General features: G+C 62.8%; 1 protein-coding gene across 1 annotated transcript in view; it reads right to left on the bottom strand.

Moving 5' to 3' along the window:
* Positions 1 to 25207, bottom strand: part of AATK (apoptosis associated tyrosine kinase) — a 38282-nt gene extending 13075 nt beyond the window's left edge. The window contains exons 1-2 of the mRNA XM_028499879.2: positions 25134 to 25207; positions 2519 to 2652 (exon numbers count right to left, since the gene is read on the bottom strand). Coding sequence (XP_028355680.1) covers positions 2519 to 2652; positions 25134 to 25188 — 189 coding nt within the window. The 5' untranslated portion in view covers positions 25189 to 25207. The remainder of the gene's footprint in view (positions 1 to 2518; positions 2653 to 25133) is intronic.
* Positions 25208 to 25434: the final 227 nt, after the last annotated feature.

Below are 25434 nucleotides of genomic sequence, written 5' to 3'. Positions count from 1 at the left end.
CCTGAGAGCCCACCCCCCAGCTGCACCCCCAGGCAGGTGGCAGCTGGCAGCACCACCTACCGCGGCCATCTGCCTGCAGGGCCCCTGGACCTCGACCCAGGAGGGCGGGCGTCTGTCCGCGCCCCGGGCTCCTTAAGAGCCTGGCCCTGGGCACCGGGCTGGGCCCCACCTGGCCCAGCTATTTTGAACTTCAGCTGCCCCTTCGTCTGTCTGAGGAAGCCCCCTCACATTCCTGAGCCACGGAGCCCTGGGCCACAAGCAGAAGCACAGTACTAGCGCCGCAGGCCTGCCTGACCAGGACAGACCGCTGCCAGGTGGGGAAACAGAGGCCGAAGGTCGAAGGACTTCCAAGCAGCTGCAGCGGGGCCGCCCCTGTGGCCAGGCGGCTGCACTGGGAGCCACAAGGCCTAGGTTCCCTGCATGGTGCTGCGACTCGAGGACCCTCCTTTCTCCAGGCCTCGATTTCCTCGGCTGCAACAGGGAGGCTGAGAGGCCCTCTGGGGTGTCCCTGCAGGCCGGCCCCAGCCTGTACCCAGAGATTACAGAGCCACTGGGGACAAGGCCTGCAGGGACCCCCCTCTCCAGGGCCCGGGAGAACACCCTTGGGCCCCGGGGCTGTCAGAACCAACCCCCTCGCCCTGTAATCCCAGCTGCGGCTCTGCAGAGGCACAGATGCCCGCCCACCCACCCACCTCGGGGTCTGGCCCTGGCCCCAGCCTGTTACCTGACGGCGCCACCTGGAGGCCCACCGGATGGAGCCAGCAGAGCGGGTGATCAGATAGGACAGTGTGAGCATCGCTGCCCAGCCCCTTCTCCCAGCACAGCTCCAGGTGGGAGAGCCCAGCACTGGCCCCCCAGAGCCCAGGCAGGAGCCCGCTATGCAGGCAGGCCCTCCCACTGAGGCGCACTGGTGCTGGAATGTTCCGGGCACCATGTTCCCAGGAGGTGAGGAGGGCACGGGTAGGAGGGGGCCGCACTGGCCCTTGTTTGGGGCCTTGTTCTCACGGCATCCTGAGGAGGGGCTGACATACAATAGCCTCAAGGCCCAGCCCAGGCCCCCCCTTCCCCTCCCCCCTCCCTTCCCTTCCCCCTCCCCTTCCCTTCCCCCTCCCCTCCCCCTCCCTCCCCCTCCCCTTCCCTTCCCCCTTCCCATCTCCCTTCCCTTCCCCCTTCCCATCTCCCTTCCCTTCCCTTCCCTTCCCCCTCCTGCCCCAGGATCCTCCAGGAAAATGCCAGCATCGCCTGGCCCAGCCCACTGTGTGCCTGCAGGCCAGGGAGACAGGGCTAGGCATGAGGATACGCAGGCAGGGGCTTGGATGCGGACCTGAGGCTCCCAGGGCCATGGCCCTGCTGCCCAGGCCCTGAACTCCACCAGCCCACCCCTCAGAGGGCTCCGGATGGCCCTGCCGTGAAATGTGGCAAAGACACCTTTGTAAAAGGCAAGTGCCGGGCAGATGCCAGCTCCCCCCGGCCCACTCTGTGATGAGACATACCAGGGGGAGGGGGAGGGCACTGCTTCTCCAAAATGGGGGTGACCCGGCTGTAATGTGGGTCACTTAGTATGGAGATGACTGGGGTGGGGGGGTGCTGTGCTGGGCCACAGGACAGCCCCTCCCCTCCTGACCTCGCCAGGCCCGGGAATCTGACCTCCAGCCAAGGGCGGGGTGGCCGAGTGGGCGGGAGAATGACCACAGGCGGTGCTATGTGCTAAGTCGGCAGAACTCAGCCCACGGGGCTGGGTGGGGGGTCTGGTTGGGCCCCTCAGTTCCCAGCTTTTTCTCCTGGTCCTCCATGCTCAGAGCTGCAGCTAAAGGTAGGGAGCAGCCATGGGCGCGTCTAGGATTGGGGAACAGCGCCCCAGGGGCTGCCCCCCGGCCACCATCAGCCCTGAAATCCAGCCCAGGATGACCCCGGGAGCTTAGCCCTGCCAGGGCGGTCAAAGAGAAGGCGGGCCCAGCGTCTAGCTGAGGCTCCATAAACAGTAATGATTACTCCTGCTGTCCTACCGCCCTGATTCCTATGTGGCACACGATCCTTTCCTCGTGGGGCAGAAGACACCCAAAGTAAGGTGACCCCAGCCAGAGAGGTGCTTTTGACGCCGGGAAGCGTGTCTGGGCAACTTTGGTTTCCCTTTGCTGATTCGAACAAGCAGGGATTCAAGAACCCCCTGGGCATAGAGACCCCTCCCACAGCGGCTCAGGAGCCCCCATGGCCCCCTTGAGGCCCATCCTCACCGTCCTGGGGTGCACTGCACGCAGAGGCCTGACCCTGAGCTGGGACATGACAGCCTGAGGCCGTGCCCCCCACAGGGGGACCCAAAATGGGGGAGGCAGTGGGAGGGGTCCTTGACAGCCCCTAGGCCTCTCCCATCGGCCATCCCCAGAGGAGGGGCTGTGGGGTCCCAGACTCTATGGTCCCCAGAGGGCCCTAGGAGGGAAGGAAGCCCAGTGCCGAGTGGACACCAGAGGGCCAGGCCTCAGGATCTCGTCCACAGCCTCCCCCGACCCCCAGCCCTCACCTTGAACCCGATGCCGCCCTTCTTACAGCACAGGCAGGCCAGCATGAGGGCGACGACGGTGAAGAGCCCGGAGAAGGACACGGCCACCACAGACAGGGAGGACGACCAGGAGAGCTCGCTGAGTGGGGCGCCGTCTGCCGAGGGAGAGAGCAGTTACAGGGCAGCTCTGCGACCCGGCCCCCATCTGCACCCAGTCCCCCAGGCACACTCCGGGGCCAGCCGGATCCCCACGCCGGGCTCCGAGGCCCCCCAGTTCATTGCGGTCTGAGCCTCTGCACCCTTACCCTTGCTCCGAGACCCCACACTCGGAGGCACAGCCGCCAGGCCCATGGCTGGTGGACACACGGGGTGGCCACGGTGACCCAAGCCTGCTGTCCATGGCCGGCCCCTGGGTGCCACACTGGCCTTGCCAAGGGGCAAGGGGCTGGCAGAGCTGGCGAGGCCTGCTCAGCTCCCACTTCTGGGGGTTCGTGGACATCCCTCATGAGCTCAGGGTCTTGGGGCTATGGGGACCCTCTCCCACGTCTCTCTGACTGGCCAGCCCACTCACCCCTCTGGAGCGGGCCCCGGGGGCTGTCATCGTTGCCATAGCTATGGCATGGCACTGGTAAAGGCTGTGAGACCCGGGATGGGGGGGTGCTGGGAGGCGGACCAGGGCCCCACTAAGTGGGAGAGATTGAGGACCTGGCTGCTGGCCAGTGGCCATATGCCAGGCTCCAGGCAGCTGGGGGTCAGGGCCGGGACCTGTCCAACCTCTGAGGACAGGGATGTCACCGTCCCCAAGAAAGGCAGGCAGCAGAGTTCCTCCATGCAGCCTGGCATTTCCAAGTCACCCTCTTACTGAATGCCCACCAAGGGACCCCTGGTGCTGTTTCTGTCCTGAGGATAGCAGGGTGCCCCCTTCTGCAGCACCTGGTCCATGTGAGCCCCTCATGGCTCACCCTCACCAGATGGGGAAACTGTGGTGCCCAGGACAGCACAACGTGGCCCTCCAACACACAAGCATGGCCCCCAAATTAGGGCTCCAAGCTGCCCCCACTCCCCTGCTGAGCCAGGGCTTTGGGGAAGCTCGGCCCATCTGGTGTCCACAGGACAGTGTGGTGGGGCCAGCCGGGGTCCCCTAAACGCTGGGCTGGCAGTTCCACCCCTGGCCTGCCCTCCTGTCCCACAATACCGGCTCCAGTGCACACCCCTTTCCCAAGGACTTTCTTTCTGCCCGTCCTCCCTTCGGCCCCTGGAGGTTTCCTGCCTGTCCCTAGCTCCTCTGCCCACTGAGCACCCCAGCCCCCCAGCTCCCAGTGGTTGATTTCTCAGGACCCCATAATCCCACCCAGCACACCTGCCATCACTGGTCCCTCAGGTCAGAGCAGGTCTCAGCAGTGCCTCACCGGGTCCTAACTGGCACCGAGGTGGCTACCATGCCTGTCTCCACTGGACAGGAGGAAATGGAGGCTCAGCGAGGGTGAGAAGCCTGCCCGAGGTGGCACAGCTGACCTCTGACTGATGTGCTTCTGCTCCCGGGCATTCTGCGCCCACATGGGAAGCCAGAGCTGCCGGCTAATGGGGTATCTAGGAAGACTTCCTGGAGGCAGTGTGAGCCCGAGAGGCTGGAACAATGGCAAGCGCGGCCTGGACTCCTACGCAAGTCTCTGAGCTCATTCCAGATACCCACACACGGGGAAGAGAGGCGAGGCTGAGGGCCCAGGAGGGCAGGGTCACCACGGCAGGGGAAACCAGCTCACCTGCCCTTGGAGGAGACCTTGGGACTTTGGTTGTATTACCCAGTCCTGTGGGGCTGCGAGCAGATACTTTCACAGGGGCCTCCACAGGCCAGGTTTCGGGTGGGGGGCCCACCCACTGTGTAAGCATCACCCCCCCCAATGGGCTCTCCCACCCAAATAGCGTGTACTCGAAGGGTGCTGAGCAGCCCTGGCTGCCGCGCCCCCAGGAAGCCATGAAAGACCCCAAGGATGTGCTGTTGCCATGGCAACCCATGGGCGTTCAGCAGGCTCCCCTCCCGCCATCTCTGCCTGCACACGCACTCCTGCATCTCAATCTCCTGGATGGTCCCAGGGCCTGGAAGAAGGCAGCAGGCACCAGGCCCATCACCCACCTGCCCCTCTGGGCTGCACAGGCTGCTGTCGGGCAGGACAACCTCAGGTGGCCCAGCCTCAGCCTCCGCCCTCAGCCTCCTTGATGCTAGTCCTGGGGTGCGGCCCTCCTGTGGGTCCCCATCCAACCCCCTGGCAGGCCCTGGTCACAGAACTGGGCTGAGGGTGGGTGGTCATTCAGCATGGTGTGCTTGACTCAGCAGCAGAGGAAGGTGGCGGGTGGGGCCCTGAGTGGCCTCCGCCACCATCCAATGCCCATGTCCCTGAAGGTGGATCTGCGGGGATGGGGAGAAGACCAAACAGATGGGCAGAGCCAGAAGTGGCTCTGAGAGGCTGTGGACTTGAATTTTCAAATCTACAAAACATGTCAGTTTCTGGAGCCCCACCAATGCTGGAACAGCTGAAACCTTGCCCCCCTCCCCGAGACTACAGCAGGTGACAGGAGTGTCACCCTCAGAACCTCTCTGATGAGGACACTGAGGTCCGTGTCAGAAGCTAGGAGACTGCTCTCGGTCCCCAGGGAGCCCATGCCCTGCCCTCCACGGTCAGAGGATGATCCTGGTGGGAGAAGGAGGGTTCCAACAGCCCCTTGGTGTCAGATGGACCTGTCCCCTCCAGTGTCACCCCCAGATCCCAAGGCCGCACAGGGGCCGCTCACCCCCTGCCCACACATAGGCATCACTCACTCAAGTCCTGCACCCCGGCCACCCCCAGGAGGGAGCCACCAACGCCCTCAGCAACTCCAGCTCTGGCTCCCGGAGCCCTTCTCTGAGCCCACAGGCCGGCGCCTACAGCCTGGGACCTGCTGGCCGTGAACTCCTGAAACAGACCAGTGTCTGGCAGACACACCTGTTGTATCAACACAGCATGAACGAACACACACACGGGGACACACACACTACGCGTGCACACACACACATACCCTCTCTTCCAGTCCCCCCCGACAAGCCTGCTCATGAGATATCATCGTGCCCACTTTAGAGGTGGGAAAATTGAGGCTCAAGGAAGTTATGGATGCACCCAAACACCGACAGGGCTGGTGCCTGGGGGCCTGGGTAGACCCACTCCTGACTCCTGGCTCCTCCACCACCCACCAAAGATGCCTACGGGAAGGTCCCGCTCGTGCCCTTAGGATCGGCGCCCACTAACAGTCTGGGAGACCCATATGGGGTCCCATTCACACCCCACCTCTTCCCAGAGGGCAAGAGGGGTCAGCACCTCGTTTCATTCTTGTGACAACCTCAGTGAGAGGTGCGACAGCCCAGGGATGCTCTCTCTGTCAAGGCCTAGAGGAACACCCAGGGCCTGGAAACACCAGTAAGCCTGTGTTGACTGACGGAGGAAAGAGAATGGCGCCAGGACCACAAAGGGCGCAGAGGCCCATCAAGTTTGACGCTGGGGCAGTGGGGCCACGAGGAGGGGGCAGAGCAGCCTCAGGTGGGGATTTGGTTCCGCAGAGCAAATAAGCAACATACTGGAGCCAGTGCAGGACGGGGAGCAGGAAGAGCCGGAGGTGCCCGCGGCGGGTGGTGGTGTCCGCACGACCCCAGGGCATGAACACCTGGCACACCTATAGCGCACAGACAGGCACTGACCTGTGTGTCTGTGCTCGTGCACCTGCACACACGTTCTTCCACGCTCTGTCCACTGAGGGGGCCTGGCAGCGGTGACCCCGAAACCATCCCCCCAGTGCCAGGCCACTCACACACCAGAACGACACCACGAGTGCCCAGGAAGACAAAAGTTGCAAATGGCTTTGTTGTTTGTTTCAGAAATGAAAAACCCATTCAAACAAACATCAGGCCGTTCAACTCTGCAACAGAGAGCATCCAGCCACAGCTTTGCTCCCAAACTCCGAGCCCTTTACCTCGCTGTGGCCACTCACCCTAGCGTGACTGTCAGCCCCACGCGAGCCCAGCACAGGGAGCACGGGAAGGCCCACTTCCAACTGGACCCCAAGCCCAGACGCCTGCCGCTCTACCCTTGGCCTGGGGGAAAACTACACGGCCCGCGGGAGGGCAGTCCAGCTGGGTCCTGCCTCTCGCAGAGCCCACTTGAGTTGTGACCACAGCGGCACAGGGGCAGCTTGGCAGCGACACATAGGTTGGTGGGCGGTGGGGGGGGGGGGGGGGCGGGTCCTCACCGCCCACCAGGTGGCACTCTCTGGCCGTTTTATGTCCAAGGGTTCAGCTGGGAGAGCCTTCCTGAAGACACTGGGCAGGTGAGAAAGGGTCAGAACACCAGCCCCTGGACATGGCCATGAAGCCCAGCACACACATCACCGTGCCAGCCCCCTTCTGCAACCATGAGGGGCTCCAGGACCGAAGCCAAGGTCTGGGGGCTGCAGGGCTGGGTACCAGGCACCAGGCCCCTGGATGTGGGGAACAAACGCCCTGCTTGTGGGGCTGGTGGCTGGCTCTCAGAGGGGTGCATGCCACCCGGGGGTCCAAGCTTGGGGCTACTGCACTTGGGACCCACCAGCATCCTGGCACATGGCCTCAGCTAACACCCTGTGACAGGAGGGTCCCCTGAGGCACTTCCCTGCTGGCTGGCCATGCCTGGCCTGGGCCCCACTCGGGGGACCCTAGGCCTCCACGGGTGTTTCTGTCCACCCAATGCCTCCGGGACCCATTTCTGCAGCACTGTCACCAGAGGTTCCATCCCTGCCCCCAAAGCAGAAGGGAAGGCCAGACCCTCATGGCACCCACAGCTACTGCCCAGCCCCCCAGAGCACAGGGGCCGCGCATGGACAGGCACCACCTCGGAGGGCCCTGGCGGGGGCAGCAGCTCCCAGGTCAGCTCACAGTCAAGGGCCGCAGGCTGGGCCGCCCAGTGCAGCTCCAGGAAGGGAGGGTGCCGGGGCCAGAGGCGAGGGGAGCCTGCTAAGCAGAGGAAGACCAACCCCGTGCCAAGAAGCCTCCCTTGCACTCTGGGGCACTTGACCACTGTGGGACCTGGCCCCGTGGTCCTCCCCACAGGAGACAGGCACCCGGCGTGCCTGTATACCCTCAGTGGGCAAGTGCTGGCACCGGTCTCTGTGACCATGTACCAGTATCAGGGGGCTCCTGGTCGTGGTGGGAAGAACCTACCTCCTCACCGCCCCCAGGCTGGGCTGGGGCAGCTCCGGGCCAGGCTGGGAGGGGGCTCAGGGCCTCGCTGGGCTGGAAGCTCCACCACTCACCAGCTGTGGGACCCCGAGCCTCAGCTTCCCCATCTGGAAATGGGGCCACCCCACACCGAATGTGCAATAGAGGAATACCAACCCAAGATGCCAGCTAGGCCTGGCACACACCACAGACCCCCCACCACCACCACAAGAGCCCACCCCTCGCCCTTCCCACTTCAGTTCAGCCCCGGGTAAGGGGTGAAGGGTGGGCTAAAAGGCGCTCCAGGCCTCCTGCTGGCTGAGTGGAAGGCGAGGAGAGGAGGAATAGGGGCAGAGGCTGGTCCCGCAGCGAGGCCACAGGGTGGTGAGACCACCTGCTCCTCCATGCCCCCATACTCCTGCCCAGAGGGCCCGCCAAGGTTATAAAAATAACCCACAGACCCAGGTGAAGTTCAGACCACCGGGAGTCACCTGGGAGTGGCCAAGGGTGGCCCTGCAGCCCGAGCCCTTGGATGCACCCCATTCAGTGAGCCCCCCGCCCCTGCACTTGCTCACCTCCAGGCAGGAAACGTAGCCCCCGCGGACACGCAGATCCCAGAGCCCCTTCAGGCCCCACTTCGCCACTCTCGGTCCAGCTGGGATGGGGGAGGGCTGGCCTACCACGCACAGGGCAGGGCAGGCAGGACTGCTGAGTGCTGGGAAGTTCTCTCTTTGGGTCCATTTCATCGTCCAGGTCTGCCCTGGGGCTGTGCAGACCTCCTCCCGCCGTGCCCCAGCCTGGGGGCATCAAGGAGGGGGCAGGGCACTCATGGGGTGCGGCCTCCATGGGGTGGGGTGAGGCCCCCACTGCTTCAGCTTGCACCTGCCTCCTTCTGAACTCCGGGCCCTGCCTTCCAGGGTCTCCAGGGTCTGCTCACTCCCCATGTGTCCCGTGTGCCCCGCAGGGGGGTGAGCTCCTCAGTCCCTGGAGCCTCGTCCCGGACCCCCAGCAGCCTGCGTCCCCGGAGCCGCTCTGCAAGCTTCCTCCATCCGAGCCGCCCTGGGTAGGGGCAGGTGGCCTCAATATGAGCTGCCTTAAGCAGGGGCAGGTGGCCTCAATATGAGCCGCCTTAAGCAGGGGCAGGTGGCCCCCATCAGAGCCTCCTTAAGCAGGGGCAGGTGGCCAGAGTGGTCCTTCACCGGGAGGGGGATGGGTAGCATCTCAGCCAGGGGCTAGGTTCCTGCCAAGTGACCGTGGGCGTCGGCACAGAGCCCTCCTCCGTTGTAGGGCTCACTCCCCAAGGCCCCTTTCGCCTTGGGGGGCACCCACAACCGGAGGCACCCACAGCCAGGGTCACCTGGCAGTCACATAGCCTGCCTGTCTTCACCCAAACAAAGGGCTGGGGTGAGGAAGCTACAGACAGGAGCCTGGGGCCCCCGGCCAGGACCCCTCCCTGCCCTCCCCAGTGCCCCATGCCCGCTCTGTGGGCAGAACTGGGGCCAGGGAGCCAGGACACTGGGAACAGGGTGGTGACATCACAGGGAGAAGCAGTGCCTGTGGGTGGCCAAGAGCACACAGGGCAAACCCTGGGCCCAAACCCCTCAAGAGGCCACTGCAGCCTATGGGGCTGGAAGAGGCAGGGCCTGGGCCAGGGATTCTGGAAGGAAACCTCACGGGGTGGTGGTGGTGGGGGGGGTTCCCTGGGGGGGTGGCTCCCTGAGAGCAGAGGCCAGCCCACCCCACCTCGACCAGCAGGGGTCACGTTTCTGGCGTAAGAGGAGCTCTTTTTTGTTGTGATTAAGGCTCTACTTCAATCAGATGAATTCACACGGGAAAGGACTGAGAGTCCAGCTCCCTTATGTGAAAACGCAGGTTGTAAAAGCCGACATGTTCATACGATACAAACGCCTGTTAGCCATCACAACAAAGGTGGTGTGTGCGGAGCCGAGAGGCGCCTGTCCCATCTTCCCGCCCGAAGTTCAGTGACTCCCAGAGGTATTCACACCCCAGGGCAGCAAATGCTCAGCAGCTCACCTCTGACACCCACCAGCCCCTACAACACCCCAAAACCCACGCAGCATCCGAGCCGGAGCAGCAGGTAGACCAGAACCACCCTGCGTTCCCGGCCGCTCCTCTGTCTGAGGTCCCGCCTCTGTGGCGCCCTCCTGTGGGGATGATGGATGGTGGACCCTGTTTCGTTAGATAGTTCTTAAAATAATAATTCTATCCGTTGCAGAAGCAACAGAGAAAACAAGACAGAGACGACAGCTCTCCCCGGACCCAGCAGGCCTATGGCCTCCATCAGCCCAATTCCGCTGCTTGAACGGGACCCTGCCCTCCTCGCCAGCCTGGTGGCCTGAGCACTGCTGGGCAAGGCCCAGCCATTTCCAAGGAGGCACAGCGTTCTGTAAGACGTGCACGGCCATGTTTAGGAATAGTAACTCACGCTTCCTGGGCACCTGCTGTGTCCCGAGGGTCTCCCGTGGATGCTTTCCCTGCCAGGAGGGGCCGCTTTCCCTGCCAGGAGGGGCCACTTTCCAGTTCATGATGAGCAAACAGAGCCCGCCCCCCCCTCGCCCCCGCCCCCAGCCTCATGGGTCACATCTCACACAGCTTCCCGCCTGGAACCACCCTTCTCTGGCCCCACCCCACCTCCACTCGGCCAGGCACGTGTGGGGGTCTGACTGCAGGCCATTTCAGGGTGACAGCCCCCCACACAGCTGCAGCCAGGCACCATCTCCCACGGCAGGGACACCGGGTCCACCAATAGGTCCCCACCCCTCCTTTCCCTCCCCCTCCCCCTCCTTCCTCCCCCTTCTCCCTTCCTGCTTTTCTTGCTTTGTTTTCAAGTTCAACACATTCTTTGAGGATTCCCCCCTCCCACACCTTCTCTGCTGTCCCCCAGATCACCTCAGGGACCTGCAACTGGGGTAGGGAACCCAAGGGAGACAGGTGGGCCAGAAGACCCTCCTTCCAGACCCCACAGGGCTAGAGTCCCATGTCCCCAAGCCCTCCTTGCCTCCTGGACATCCCACAGTCCCCCATAAAACCTGCCAGGCGCTGGCTCTGGGACACTGCCCCCACCCTGTCCCCCGAGTACACGACTGTAACACCTGCCATGTGACAGGTCCTATCCAGTTCTCCAGGACCAGCCCGATCCCGCTGGGAGGGCGGGTAAGCAGGGGGCAGGAGTGGGGTCCAGCGTCAGGGTCTGGGCACGAGCCACACCACCCATGGCCCTCAGTGGATGGACATGGAAGGGGAGGGGGGAGGGATGCTGGTTTAAGCTGGGGTGGAGGCTGCAGGGCCAGGACCTGGGTGTCCCTTGGGGACAGATCCCCCCATGGCCCAGCCTGGAGGTCTCAGGGCCCTTCACAAGGGGCTCCTGTTTTGGGGGGCCTGACCCTGCCCGTGACACGGGAGGGGTGACACAGATCCTGTGCTCCCCAAAGGGGGTGGACATCGGTACCCAGCAGATCCCTCTGGTGAACCACCCTCGGTGCTGGTGCTCTCTGGTCCTGGCCTCGGTCCATCTCCAGGGAGGGCTCCGAGGGGCTGGCGGGAGGAGGGGGATGGACAATTTGTGGGGGGAGCTGTGAGGAGGGGAGGGAGCAGTTCTGGACAGAACCAGGTGCCAGGCCGGGCTTCTTGTAAAAGGAATGACTTGTTCCGCCAATGAGAGGGGGTGAGGTCAGGTGAGTGGTGTCCATCAGGGGGCTGTCACACGACTTGGGTCACCCCACCTCCCTCACCCCCTCCCAGGCACCCATCAACAAGACCCATGGCCTTGTAGTGGATGAAGCTCTAAACAAGAGAAACTAGAAAAAGTGCAGAGAGAGGGATCTCGCCTTTCTAACTCTTAACATGTCCAAAAGGTACAATCATTAAAACCGTATGGTTCTGCGGCAGAGATGGGCCAACAGGTGAGGAGCAGAATCACAGCCCAGAGCCAGGCCTGGCCTCAGCGGAAGACCCCGCACAGAATGCCCGGCCCCGTGTGGTCTTGCCTCAGACCACATACCAGAATAACTACAGATTGACATCAGTGAGTCAAATTATAGCATCTGAGAAGAAAATAGATAAATATCAGGCTTCTCAATGGAGAGGGATTTTTTAAGCTAAAAGCAACAGAAGGAATCATGAAAGATCAATGGGTTTGGCCACATAAAAACGTATGTTCCATAAAAGCCCCAAATTAGGGGCTTCCCTGGTGGCGCAGTGGTTGAGAGTCTGCCTGCCGATGCAGGGGACACGGGTTCGTGCCCCAGTCCGGGAAGATCCCACATGCCGCGGAGCGGCTGGGCCCGTGAGCCATGGCCGCTGAGCCTGCGCGTCCAGAGCCTGTGCTCCGCAACGGGAGAGGCCACAACAGTGAGAGGCCCGCGTACCGCAAAAAAAAAAAAAAAAGCCCCAAATTAAAAGAAAACAACAAACCAGGACGAATGATTGACAGAAAATTTGTCAAGGACTAATGTGACTACTTTTGGGGGCACATAATCAGCAAAAACTAAAAAAATACATTAAGCCCCCAAAACAGAAACAAGCAAACAACACACAGTCAGCCCACAAACAAGGAAATACAATTTGAAGAGCCCACAGGAGAATGTGCAGCCTCATCCATAATAAAAGAAATGAAATGTCACACCCGATGTCAGCTTCTCGACCACGTGAATTCTCAGAAGCTGGTGTCTAACCGAAGCCCACACACCAGGACCAGCTGCCCAGGCGCTCTGGTGGGCGTAAGTTGGAGCAGCCTCTGGAAAACGATTTGGAGACGTGCGTGCAGGTCCTGGGAGACCTGCCAACTCCCAGGCCTAGTGATTCCTGGTCTGGGAATTTAAACGAGAGAGCGGCCTGGATGGCACACAAATCCAGACTAAAAACAAAGGCAGGAGCAAGTTAATGCCACAGGCAGGAATCGCTTCACACAGAGATGTTCCCTGCAGTGGTGTTTATAAGAGTAAAAAACAGCCTAAATAGTCACAATAAAAGGATTCCGTAAAAACAAGAGCATATTTGCAAAGGAAGCCATAGAGGGTGAATTTAAGAAGATGTTTTAAATAAATGAGGAAATATCAACTTTATGCTAATTTTTAAAAGTGGAGACACAAGGAAACGGTTGGGCTCAAAGCAAATGCTTGTTATTTGACTACGGAGTCAAGGGTTCATGGGGGTCTCCCAAATATATATACTTCTTGAGTTATGACATATCCGTACACCAAACCCATCAAACCCAACGATTTAAACATGTACAGTTTAGTCTATTTCTATTATGCCTCAGTAAATTTGAGAACAAGAGGCAGGACATAGAATTGTTTATAAATCCTGATCACAACCATGTTAAAAAAAAAAAAAAACTAACTGGAAGAAAATACCTCAAAATGTGAACAGCGATTGTCTTGGGTGGTAGAATTCTGGGTTAGTTAATACCTTCTCGTTGTCTGCAGTTTTCATATTTCCTACAATAAGCATGTACTACGTCTAGAATCAGATGTGTATAATTTTATTTAATACTTTATTTAATTATCACCCACGCCTAACCCCGTCACTCTCGTCTTTAAAGACCCCCACGGTCTCACCATAAACAGAATGGAGCCCAGATCCTGTCCTGGCGTCACAGGGTCCTGGGTCTCCACAGGTCTCTGTCTGCCCCCCACCCCACACTCAAACCCCACCTGGGGGAGCCACATGGCTGGAGGTCAGTAAGGTTTCCCCAGGGAAACAATGGGGACACAGAGATGGAAGGTGGAGGTGGCCTGGATCGGCCAAGGGAAGGATCAGTGATTCCAGCCATCCTGAGGTCAGTGGACCCACTCTGAGGGGCTCTTTATTTGGCCATATCTCGCGGCCAGAGTGCAGGAAGGACAGCACGTTGTGCCTCATTCTGGGTCGCGGGGTGGCCCCTGCACCCTCCACCTCCTCAGCCGCCCCATTCACCGTCCTGGGCTAGAAGCCATCCTCCTCCCCAGGTGGACCCAGGCTTGGCCTACATCCCCCTCCTGACCCCATCAGGGCCCCAGCTCCTACCCTGGTCCCCAGCTTCTTCTGGGGCCCGAGACCCCGATATCCACCTGGCCCTGGCCCTTCCCTTGGGTGTCCTGGAGCATCTCAAACCAAACCCAGCATGGAGTCCACGTCCCCCTCAAGGCAAACCCGCTCCCTGGGTCCCTCCCACCCCCTCCCCAAGTGGGAGACCCCAACTGCCTCTAGATTCCTCCTGCCCCCTCCCCACGTCCAGCCCCGCTGAGGCCACTGAGCTCCACCCCGTGGCCCGGACCCTGCCCAACCTCCTCGGGGGTCTGTGGTTTCCAGGCAGTTCCTCACCCGGGACTGAAGCCATCTTCCAAAAGCGCCACCCACGAGCCCCCTCCGAGCCCTCTACCTGCCTGCCTGCCTGCCCACTGCTGGCCATTCCCCGCTGCACCTTCACCCTCGCTGGCCCCTCGGCCTGGCCCCGTCCCAACATCCCCAGGAGCCTGAGACACACGGCACTCAGGAAGCATTTCCAGTCGGCCCCCTCCAGCCTCAAGGCCCGGTGCCTCGGCCTCCCAGTCTGCTGGGAGGGGCCGCATGCTGCCTCCTGGCTCAGCAGCCACTCTGAAGAATAATTGAGCCATCTGAGCCACTAGGACGGCCATGATCTTTAAAGCAGAAAATAACCAGTGTTGGTGAGGATGCAGAAAAAAGAGGAGCCCCCGCGCAGCCGGTGGAGAAGCCGTGGGCGGGTCCGACGGCCCCTCCACAGCACTGCGTGGTCCACCCCTATGGAGTGTCCAGAACAGGCGGGTCCGGGGGACAGGGGCCGGGAGGGGGACTGTAGTGGCACAGGGCTTCTTTTTGGGGCGATGAAAAGGCTCTGGAACTAGAGAGGTGGTAGCCGCACAACACGGTGAATGTACTAAATGCCACTGACCTGTACACTTTAAAGGGGTTAAATTCATGTTATATGAATTTCACCTCAATTTAAAAGATGTTAAGCAAGTGGTCTGACACCCGTGGAGACCGAGTCAGGGGTGTGCCAACCCTGCCGGCCCCCATGGGCGGGCACCCCCAGTGTGCCCCTGGCTGGCTCACTGCTCCCCCCAAGAGCCCCTTTCCAATCTGCACCAGACGCCCATAGCCTCATCCTTCACTCACTCCCTTGGGGCGCTGCCCAAACCCTCCTGGAACAAAGGCCACTTCCACAACAGTGAGGGTCCTGGGCTACCCCCCATCGCGGCCAGACACCACGGGGAGCCCACTCCTCGACCAGTATCTCTGCCGGGGGCCGTGGGCTCCGAGGCCAGAGCACCAACTGACTCCCTGCTACAGCCCCGTCTGGCCCTTGAAGTTCACTGGATGTTCCATCCTACCGTCGGAAGTCAGGTGGAGCACGACCCCACCTGTCCTGCTACTCAGGACAACACACAGGCCAGGACCCGGTCCACTCGTCCACCCTGTGCCCACCCACCACCAGGGCCCAGCACCCTTCCTGGCCCCCAACTTGTTCCCCTGTGGAAGGAGGGGAGGTCTCAGATCCCCCCTGTGGCCGAGCAGCCTCAAATCCCCCCACGGGGTCATCCGCCCCAAGTACAGCCAAAACCGCTGTTCTGGGCGCCTGGCACCCGCCTGCGTGCCCCCACCTCGTAACGCACCTAGTCCAGGGCCGGCCACAGGCTCTGAGGCCCTGAGGAGCTGCTCCCGTTGCTCACACCGAAGCCCACGGCACCACGGCACCACATGAGGACACAGAACAGCCGGCCCAGCCCCCACTGGCCTGCGGTTCCAGTGGGGGCAACCAGGCCCTCCGAGGGGCCCCGCCCAGCCCAGGCAGTGAGCCTGGCTCCGAGCGAGACAGCCATGCCCCCTGGTATTCCCAGTGCCCCAGCCGGCCTGCCTGGTGCAGATGCAGCCGACGGGGGCTCACACCCGGGGTCACCAGCAGGCCTGGGGCGGGGCCCTGGCAGGGCATCATCGGAGGGCATCCTGGCACCAGTGCCCCTGCCCCACAAGCCCGCCCGGTGATGCAAACAGGATCTTGTGCAGGAAGAAGCTGTGCAACCTGGGCGGGCGTCTCTGAATTACGAGGCCGAGGTGAGCGGACAGCACGAGGGGCAGAGCTCTGCGCGCCCAGGCCTCCAGGGGCCCATCATCTGTCCCTGATACTCCCACCTCCCAGCCCACAGCTGGGGAAAGTGGCAAGAGTCTGGGGCTTCCCCGGACAGAGGGCAAGTAGGAGGGGCATCCATACCCCCATGAACCATCCGGAAGGCGGACCCAGCCCTGGGGGGCCCGTGGGGCAGAGCTTCTTGGCAAATGTTTGCCCAAAGGCCCAGACATGGAAGTTCCCCCAGAGAGGAACAGAATCCTCTCAGCGGAGGAAGGGAAGCAGGTCACTGGACTTGTGTGGCGCCTCCCAGGCAGGACCCAGGCCCACCCCATCCGTGTCCTCACTCCTCCCCCAAACCTCTGAGGTCACGTAGAGAAATGAAAGGACGCTGACGACTGAAATCAGAGCCCTGATTGCTCGGACGCACGGGTCGCTTGCGCCCCGGCACACCTGCCTCCCCGTGGGCCTCCCAGGATGAAGGCCGCAGCTGCAGGATGCCCCCATCCCAAGAGCCGGCGCTGGGTCGGGGGCAGCCACGGACGGCTCTCAGTCCCAGCCCGCCACCCCCACCAGGCTCACCCTGACCACCTCAGAACGCAGCTCCGGGCAGGGGTGCAGCAACCCCACCTCCGCAGCCGCCCAGGCTCCACCCCGGCAGGTGAGAGGGGCCCGAGACCCGTCTGGGTGGGGAGCCTGCGCCCCACTGCCCCCACCCCAGAACCTTCCGAACCTCTTCACCCGCAGCCTGGATGTCCTAATGTACAGAGACAGGTGTGGGTGCCACCTGCGGCGTGGAGTACAGACGGCGCTGGGGCCGCGTGGGGCCGAGGACAGCCCTGGGGGAAAGGGGCGGGCAAGCAGGCATCCTGGACAGTCTCGCACCCCAAGGACTGAGGGGAGGGCTGGAAGGTGGAGGGCGCTGCCTCCGGGGGAGGGAAGCTCAAGTGTCCGGCGGCTAAGTGGCCGCAGCCATTCTGCCGGCTTAAGTGTCAACCTGAAGTGATGGACCTAGACCCGGCAAAGTCCACGGACACACAGACAAGCAGCTGGGAGGCGCCCCCCCGCAAGACCACCACGGACACACGGGTCACGGCATCCGCCTCCACAGGAGGGTTCTTTCCCCGACCCCGGACCACAGACCCTTGGCAGGTGGCTGTACGGTCGGCGTGGTCGGAGGGGGGTGTCAGCCCCCCTCCTGCCGTCCACAGGGGGTCAGGAACTACACCATCACCCAGAGCCTATAAGAGGGGAGCCCGAGAGCTCTCGCTGCCCAGCGGCAGGGGAGAGCCGGGGGCCTGGGCCTCCCCCCGGAGAACCAGAGAGGGGACACACTCACACATACATCCTCACACAGGTGCACTCGTATGTTTACACGTGTGCTCACCCACTCCCACACACACACTCCCCCCACGTCCTCACCCGCACTCAGACCCCTGCACACATGCTCACACTCACACACTCCCAGCACACACATCACACCCACCCACGTGCACGCCCTCCCACACCTCTCACGCCAGGAGACATGCTCTCCTACGCGCTTCCAGAAGCACACGCTGGCAGTATGGGTTTGGACACCCAGCCCTGTCCCCCTCGGGCCAGGACCAGCGCTGGACATAAACACAGTCACCGTGCGGAGCAGCAACAGAAGCACGTGCCACGAGCTCAGCACCAATGAGTGACATCCCTTCTGCTGGCGTGTGACAAGGCCGGCCTGGTCACCACCAACGGAGGCCCCTTGACTCTTTTCCAGGAGCCCCAGGACCCACCCCCAAGGCTAGTCCTGGGGCAGGGTGGCACCCAGGATGTCCTCAGCCCTGGCCCCCCAATCCCTGGTGACCGAGCAGCCCAAGGGACACAGCAGGGGTGGTCGGGTGGGGGGTATCTGCGTGAGAACAGGGAAACACGGGCACTACAGCCCCCATGTCTCCATTCCCGGGGCCGCTCCCACTGACACCGTCTCCCCTGCACGAACGGCCTCCCACTTGGCCCCCAGCCTCCGTCTACCAGTCCCTCCACGACTTGCACGTCCCTCAGCCCCCACTCCCTGCAGGGGCTTGAGGGTGACCCCCTCTGGAGGATGGGACCTGCCCATCCTGTTCATCTGAGGACCCTGCCCTGACACCTGCTGGGCACAGGGTCGCCCCGAGGGTACTGAGCTGGATGAATGAGTCCCTCTCACAGGCATGGGTGGGGGAGCATCCGGGGAACAGCTGTGCAGAGGCCGGAAGCAGCCAGGCTCAGACCCACCCAGGAGGAAACCTACAGATGCACGGCTAGACCCAGGGAGCGCTGCAGCCAGTCCGTTTCAGACAGGACTTGCAGGGCCGCCCATCACAAGAAGGAAAAATAAAGCAGAATCCGATGCACTGGCTCCCACTCCAGCACCAGCTGCTGAGGGGCGGGAGGGCAGCCCAAGCCCAGAACTTCCTGCCATCCTGGCCTCCAAGTTTCTGCCTGGAACCCAGTGCGGGCAGAGAGTGGGGTGAGGTGGGCTGGGGAAGCATGGCAGCAGGGGCAGGGTTTCAGGTCAGGTGCGACCTCAGCCAGGGGCAGGACTGTGCAAGCCCTGGCCCCGCCCCCCCTGAGCAGGCCCCACCCAGGGGCTCCCTCCAGGGCTGAGTGGCCCCAAGAGGGAGCACGACCATCCCTCTGGGTCATTCACCCCCAGGGGCCAGAAAGTGCCTCTTGAGGATGCCTGCCTCATGCCAAAAGGATTCCAGGGGGCTTCCTGGGATTAACAAACTGGCCTACACCCCTGGTTTGCTGGTAATGCTTAACAACCAGCTCTCTGGAAGAAAGAGACGGAGGAGGTTTCTGCCGTGGAGGCTTTGCAGGCTCCTGGGGCGCAAATTCTCCCACCACAGCCCGTCTCAAGCCACCAACCTGACGCCACTGAGCACGGGGGTGGGGAAAGACTAGCCCCAGAGGCGCCTGCATACCCTGCCCCGGACCAGTGAGACGGCTAAGATGCGAAAGCACCAGCCCTGATGCACATCTCTGACCGAGGGCTCAGTTCCAGAACATATAAATACCACCCACAGCCGGGCAGGCCTGGCTCACACGGGGAATCCCAGAAGACGACTTCAAATGGCCAACAAGCCCCCAGAAAGGCACCCAAGGCGTCAGGCGGCGGAAAAGGCGAGTCACGCTGTGGCACTGCAGGAGCAGGGCCCCAATGCTGAGTGCCGGGCAGGGGCCTGCGTGTGGTGGCCCAGCCCTCAGCATCCACGAAAGCTGCCCCCAGACCCAGGCCCGCTCCCTATGTTCCCGTGATAGAGAACGGAGGGCCCACGGAGAGAGACACAGACAACGCTGAGCTGCACGCCTGCAGGTAGGAAATGTCCAGACAGGCGATCTCCAGAGACAGGAAGCACGTGAGGGGCTGCCGGTGGGTGTGCGGCTTTCACGAGGGGGACAAAAGTGTTCTGAGATCGCGGTGATGGCTGCACACTTCTGTACATACGGTAAAAAGCACTGACGTGTACACTTGAAATGGATGAATCGTACGGTACGTGAATCCTATCTCAATCAAGCTGTCAGAAAGAGAGGGAAGAGACGGCGTTAGGATGCCTGGAGCTGGGCAGAGAACCTGCCGTTTCGCTGTCAACAAGGAGTGACCTCGGGCATGAGGCCGAGCACGACCAGCCAGACCCCTTCCTACGAGCATCCTGTGCGGGCGGCGTCCCCCAAAAGTGGGATTCCTTCTTCCCAGGGGGTGTGCCCGGACAGCCAGGTGGGCCTCACAGCAAGTGGAGGCGAACCACCTGCCCGGGACTACAGGCAGCTCCGCGCAGACAGCCACCAGCCCATTACACAGTCACCACACATCGCTCTACAAGCGACCGCCTGCCACATCCCACCGTGAGAGGCGACCGGGGACCCGCCCCAGCCTCCAGATGCCGGCCAGCATCCTGCTGCCCCACCTCACACACCCTCTGTGGCAAGTGACCCCCAGGCTGCCCAGAACCACCCACTGCCCTGGCCCTGCCCATTCCTGTCCTGCCACTTCCTCTGGCAGAGGCAGAGCAGGGGCTGGGGACCTCGCGAGTACGAGCCCCTGTCCGCTCATGCCCGGCCCCGGGGCTGGCAGTGGGGGAGAGCCCACACCCTCCCAGAAGCCCCCACATACCTATAGCTCTGGCGGCGCGGTTCCAACTGCTGGTCTAACTCCAGAGCCGCCCTCAGCAGACCTTCCCTGACCCCAGGGCACCCTGGCCCCTGCCCCCCAGGCTGACCCTGGCAGAGGAAGGCAGGGACCCGGCGTGGACGCTGCCTACTGCGACAGGCCAGACAGGCTGCCTGGGAGCTGGCTCTGGCCCGGCGTCCGCTGCCCTCATTTCCTCTGCCGGCTTCCTCTGCCGGGGGAGGGGAGGCCACGGGCCGCCTGTCCTGCCGGTGCTGGCTCCTCTGCAGGACGCAGCTGGAGGCTGCGAGGCCCCAAGGTGCCCAGATGAGCGCGACTGGCCTGGGCCACAGCTGCCTTCCTATCACTGCGGTCCGGTGAACTCGCGTGTTCTGAGGCGCCTGCACACGTGTTACCTTGCTTTCCTCCAAAGACATGTCCAGGTGGGCAGGGCTGTCCCAGTCTACACAGAGGAGACGGAGGCTGGCATGAAGGCAGAGGCAGGCTCGGCCCCAGATGAGGCCCCGTGGGGCTCAGTGCCGTCCTGCAGGAGTGTCCTGGGGCAGCTATCGCAACGTGCCACAAACTGGGGCCTTAACGCACATGGAGTGTCTGATGTTCTAGAGGCCGGACGTCCTGCATGAGGGCCACACTCCCTCCAGAGGTCCCGGGGCACAACCCTTCCTGCCTCTCCCAGCTTTTGGAGGCCCCAGGCCTTCCTTGGCTCGTGGCTGCATCAGCCCAGCTTTGCCTCCGTTGTCATGTGGCATGGGACGTCCTCCTCTCTCCTGAATCTCCCCCTGCTCTCTTGTAAGGACCCAGCCATGGAATTAGGCCGCCTTAATCCAGGATGGCTTCATCTTAACTTATTACAGCTCCAAATGCCCTGTTTATAAACAAGGTCCCATCCTGAGGCTCCAGGTGGACGTGAATTTGGGGGGATGCTATTCTACCCATGAGCCCTTGACCTGGGGAAGGTGGAGAACAGGGAGGATGGAGAATGGGCAGACATGCTCAAGGGCAGTGACTGCAGGTGGCTGGGTGACAGCGGGGCAGTCCTTCAGGGCCAGCCACCGAGAGGGACGGCTCCAGGCTCCTCAAGCCTCAGGCCACCGGGACCCGGTGACTCAGCCCATCAACTGAAATGAGAGCAGGGGTGAGGCTGAGGGCCAAGGGTGGGGCGGGGGGATCTGGCTCCCCTCAGCCATGACCTTGACCACCCCCCGCAGGAGACCACAGCACCCACGGCCCAGCCCAGGCTCGCACACAGGTGAAGGCATCTGTGAGCATGTGCGCATTCGTGTGTGTTCACGTGTGTGAGTGCCTGCATGAGCCCGGGCACCGGCGCATGTAAAGCTACCCAGCGTGAGGGAGAAGCAGCCCCTTTGTGAGAAGAGCATAGGCTGGCTTCCTGGAGAATGTGCTAGAATGCAAAGAAACTGCCCAGGGGAGGACTGTGACCTCCCTCCTGCCCTGAGCTGGCCCATAACCCCCAGACTCAGCCCAAGAGCCACAGCTTCCACCTTGCGGCCAGCCTTTCTCGGGGCGCGGGGAGGGAGTAACACTCCGGCCCTTGACGCCCCTCCCCCCCCAGCCTGAGTCGATCTGGTGGAGGGGACGGCGGGCGGGTTGTGTCAGGCAGCATCTGCCTTCAGCTAGACCCCGTGGGCGGCAGGCAGCGAGCGGTGGACCACCAAGTTCAAGAACCACTGCCAGCACGTGTCCGTCAGCCAGAGAGAGGGACCCCCAGGGCTGCAAAAGCCCATTCCTGGGGGCCTCTCAGTCCTCAAGTCCCCAAGCGCACCTGTCCCCGGGCAGGATAGACCAGGCCCGGCTGGAATGCCCTCCCTGCGCCCTGTCCCCCAACGACACCTTCACCCTAAGGCCCGGCCATGCCCAGCCCTGAGCTGGCACCTCGCACACATTAATGCTGGTGAGCCGGCTCCCAGTGGGGCCAGGCGCAGGACGAGGATGTGGGCAGGCAGCAGCACGTGACCCAGAGGCTGGGGGCTGCCTTGTCTTCCATGAGCTTCCCCGAACTCCAGGTCCCGCCAAATGGTCCACGGTGACCCCTGCCCCGGGGTCAGCCTTCAGTGGTGCTCCCTGGGGACTGACCCTCACCCGGCGCTCCAGTCACCCACATGTGACCCTCAGGAGGGGACACCACGGTAATGCCCACCTACAGATTAAGAAACAGAGGCACAGACAGGGCCATGGGATCAGGGAGGGGTTGGCCCACTACCTGCCCCACGGGGTCCTCAGAAGCTCCAGGCCCCCAGGCTCGGGACTGCAGAGCTCTGACTGAGGCCTGCACCTGGCAGGCACCTGCTGAGGGCCTGGGCTGCACCCAGTCCACCCGGGGCCGGAGAAGGTAAGAAACAAGGGCAGCTCCCTGCCTCAGAGCATTCCAGTGGGAGAGGCAACCCCCCCCCGCCCCGCCCCTTCGAAGCCACACCTTCCCCCCACCAGCCAGACCCAGGTGCTCCTGACTCCCACATGGCACCCCTCAGCTCTTGGCTTCCATACCCCACCCCCTGGTCTCCCCAGAGTGAGGTTTCACCTATGTGGGGCTGAGTCTCAGAGAGGTTGAGTGACTGGCCCAAGGCCACACCGTACTGAGGCCACAGGGCTGTGACTGTCCAGAAATCCCCCAGGGTCACCCACATCCTAAGGAAGAGCTGGACCCCAGAGGAGGCAGCCCCTCCGGATGCCCGCCTGCGCCGGCCCATCGCCCCAGGAGCACGTGCTGGGCCTGGCCCCCTCCAGCGGCCTGCCCTGCCCTTATCTGATAGGTGGTGGTGGCCCAAGCAGGAGTGGAGTTTAAATGAGGTCCCCCAGACCCCAGGCCTCACTCAAGCATGTGCCTACAGCCTGAGCCTCAAACTCAGCCCCCGTCACTCTCTACCTAACCACACCATTGTCACCACCTCTGTGGAGAACTGCCACAGGATCCATGACGGACGCAGAGCTGGCAGTAGGCAGCAGACCTGGCCTGGTGACATTGTGAGGACCCTCTGCCCGGGCCAGGCCCCCCTGTCCATCCCTGAGTGTTGAGTGACCACAGAAACAAACTCCGAGACAGCCACACACACGACTGTCCCCTGCCCTCCGAGTTTGGTGGACGCCGAGCAGGGTCCCCCCTTAGACAGGAGCCAACTTCAAAAAGAACCATCTCTCCCCACTTCGGGGACAGGAAAGCCACATGCCACTTCGGCCTTGTCTCCATACACACACCCCCTCCATAAGAGCAGAGTCTCTGTTCATTGAGAGTCAAGTTTTCACCAGGCGCTTAACCCCTAACTGAGCTTGGGGTAGGCACAGCTATCCCATTTTACAGGTGAGAAAACTGAGACTCTGGAAGGCAAGGGTGCAGGGGGACTCCAGGGGGTGGGAGCTGCGCTCTGAACACTGGGCATTTAGCAGGAGGGCAGCGGACCCCACCCCCCCCTCCCTAATGCCCACGTGGGGGCCAGCACAGAGCCCTGCACCCCAGCCAGCAACCCATCCCCACCATCCAGGGCGGCCCCTCCCACAGTGGGGCACAGTTCTCGCCTTCACTCCACCTGCAAACAGAAGATCTCCCCTTGCCTCCTGACAACTTTTTTCCCTCATAAGTCCTTAAACTGACACATTATAATTACACTGATCACAGCTGTTTACAGGAACACTTGCAAGAGGAGCCAAGCTCAGTTGTCTCTCTAAGATGCGGGAAGGGTCTCGTGCTGGGACACACGGGGTGTGTGTGTGGTGAGGGGAGGGTACTGAACCCACACAGGGCAAGTCTGGGCCCCACAAAGAGTGCAAGAGGCAGGGCGTGGGGGAGGGCGTCGCCATCCCTGGGTCAGTCCTGGCACACACCCCGCCACACTGCCAATGGTTCCAAGGCTGGACCCTCACTCCCCAGCAGCCACACTGCATGGAGCACCGGCTCGGAGCCAGAGGGACACATGTCCCTAAAGGTTGTCTGGGCCTGGGACTGCTCAGCAGGGCCACCTCCAGCCCCCGCCCTCGGAGCCCAGCCAGGGCTGTCGGTGCCAGATTCTGGGCCATCCACTGGTGACTCCACATTCTCCAAGCTCCAGGAGTCGCCCTGGGAAGTCATTTCTGAGCCAGTGACTCCCACACCCTAAGCCCAGCAGAGGAACCTGCTGTCAGGTCCCCTCCCCCAAGATCAAATGCCTTCAGATGGGGCCGTACCCAGGCGACCCTGTGCATCACGGCACGAACTGGGCCCTACTCCAGGGAGGGAGACCCAGGAGAGCCCGTCACGTGCTCACCCGGCTTTGTTTTGGCTGGATTAGCCTATGCCAGAGCCCCAGTGACATGTGGGTAGGACTCTGGGCCCTTCGGCCAAGGCTCCAGGGCAGGGGTTTATCTCCCACTCGGGCCAAGGAGGGGGGTGGTGAGGCCAGTGAAGACAGGGAAGAAAGCCTACCACCTCCTGGTGACAGATGCAGGCCTCCAGCTGCCCCTGGTCCCGCTGCCACCCCGGCCGTCCACAGCTGCCAGGAGGTCAGGCAGCCATGGATAAACAGGCTGCCAGGGCCTCTGGCCTGGCCCCACGCCCCCTGCAGCCAGCTTGACAGCGCCACCTGGGCCTCTCCCTGCCCGGAGGGCCTGGGCATCCACTGAGGCCCATCTCTTCCGAGCCTCTGCTCAGTGGGCTCTGTCCTGTGGGTTGACCACTGCTCCCACCTCCCCGTGCAGGCGACTGGGTGGCCTGGCAGGGCTCCCCAGAACCAGCTCCCAGCCTGGGGAGATGCCTCCCATGCTAAGACCGTAGATCCACAAGGGGCCATGGCCACCTGGGCCTGGGGGGGCGGGGCGACATTCCCACACCTCCCGGGGGGCCCTTAGTCCTGGCCACCTCCTCCCCTGGACACCTGGGGCCAACATGGGCCCTCCTGCCCGTTACCTGAGACGGAAGCTTCCACAGAGACAGGGGCAGTACCCCCAATGTCCACCCCCGCTGCTGGAGGCCTCAGCCGTGCAGGTGCCAGCCCCAAGGCCTGCCCACCTCCGGGCTTCCAGGGGGTCCTGCGGGGAAAGCCGTTCCTTCTGCGGCTCCACTCAGAGTGGGGAAAGGGTTAACTTCCATGCAAAATAGGAAACCGGGGGCTCTGGAAGCATCATGTCCGCAGTCGGGCAGGTTAGGGGCAGCCGCAGCGGGCAGAGGGCTGGCAAGGGGCGCGGCCAGGGGACTCACCGGGGTCGAAGTGCGAGCTGAAGGCGAAGCTGGGGTTGAAGAAGGACGACGACATGGCCAGGGCCAGCAGCGCGTCTTGGCATCCCCCGGCGGGCGCTGCGCTCAGGACGCCCGCGGCCCGCGCCGCGCCATCACCCGAGCGGCCGCCGCAGGTGCGAGCGCGCCTTGGCCGCCGCGCCCGCCCAGCGCCCACAGCCGCAGCCGCGGGGCCGGCGGGGTGCGGGTGCCGGTGCCGGTGCGGGTGCGGGCGGCGGCGACAGACGAGGCGCCTCCCCCGGCCGGCCGCGGCGCCGCGGGGCTC

The sequence above is a fragment of the Physeter macrocephalus genome, chromosome 14 (genome assembly GCF_002837175.3).
Source record: "Physeter macrocephalus isolate SW-GA chromosome 14, ASM283717v5, whole genome shotgun sequence".
NCBI classification, from domain to species: domain Eukaryota; kingdom Metazoa; phylum Chordata; class Mammalia; order Artiodactyla; family Physeteridae; genus Physeter; species Physeter macrocephalus.
The sequence above is the reverse complement of the archived record's forward strand: the minus strand, read 5'-3'. Positions and strand labels throughout refer to the sequence as shown.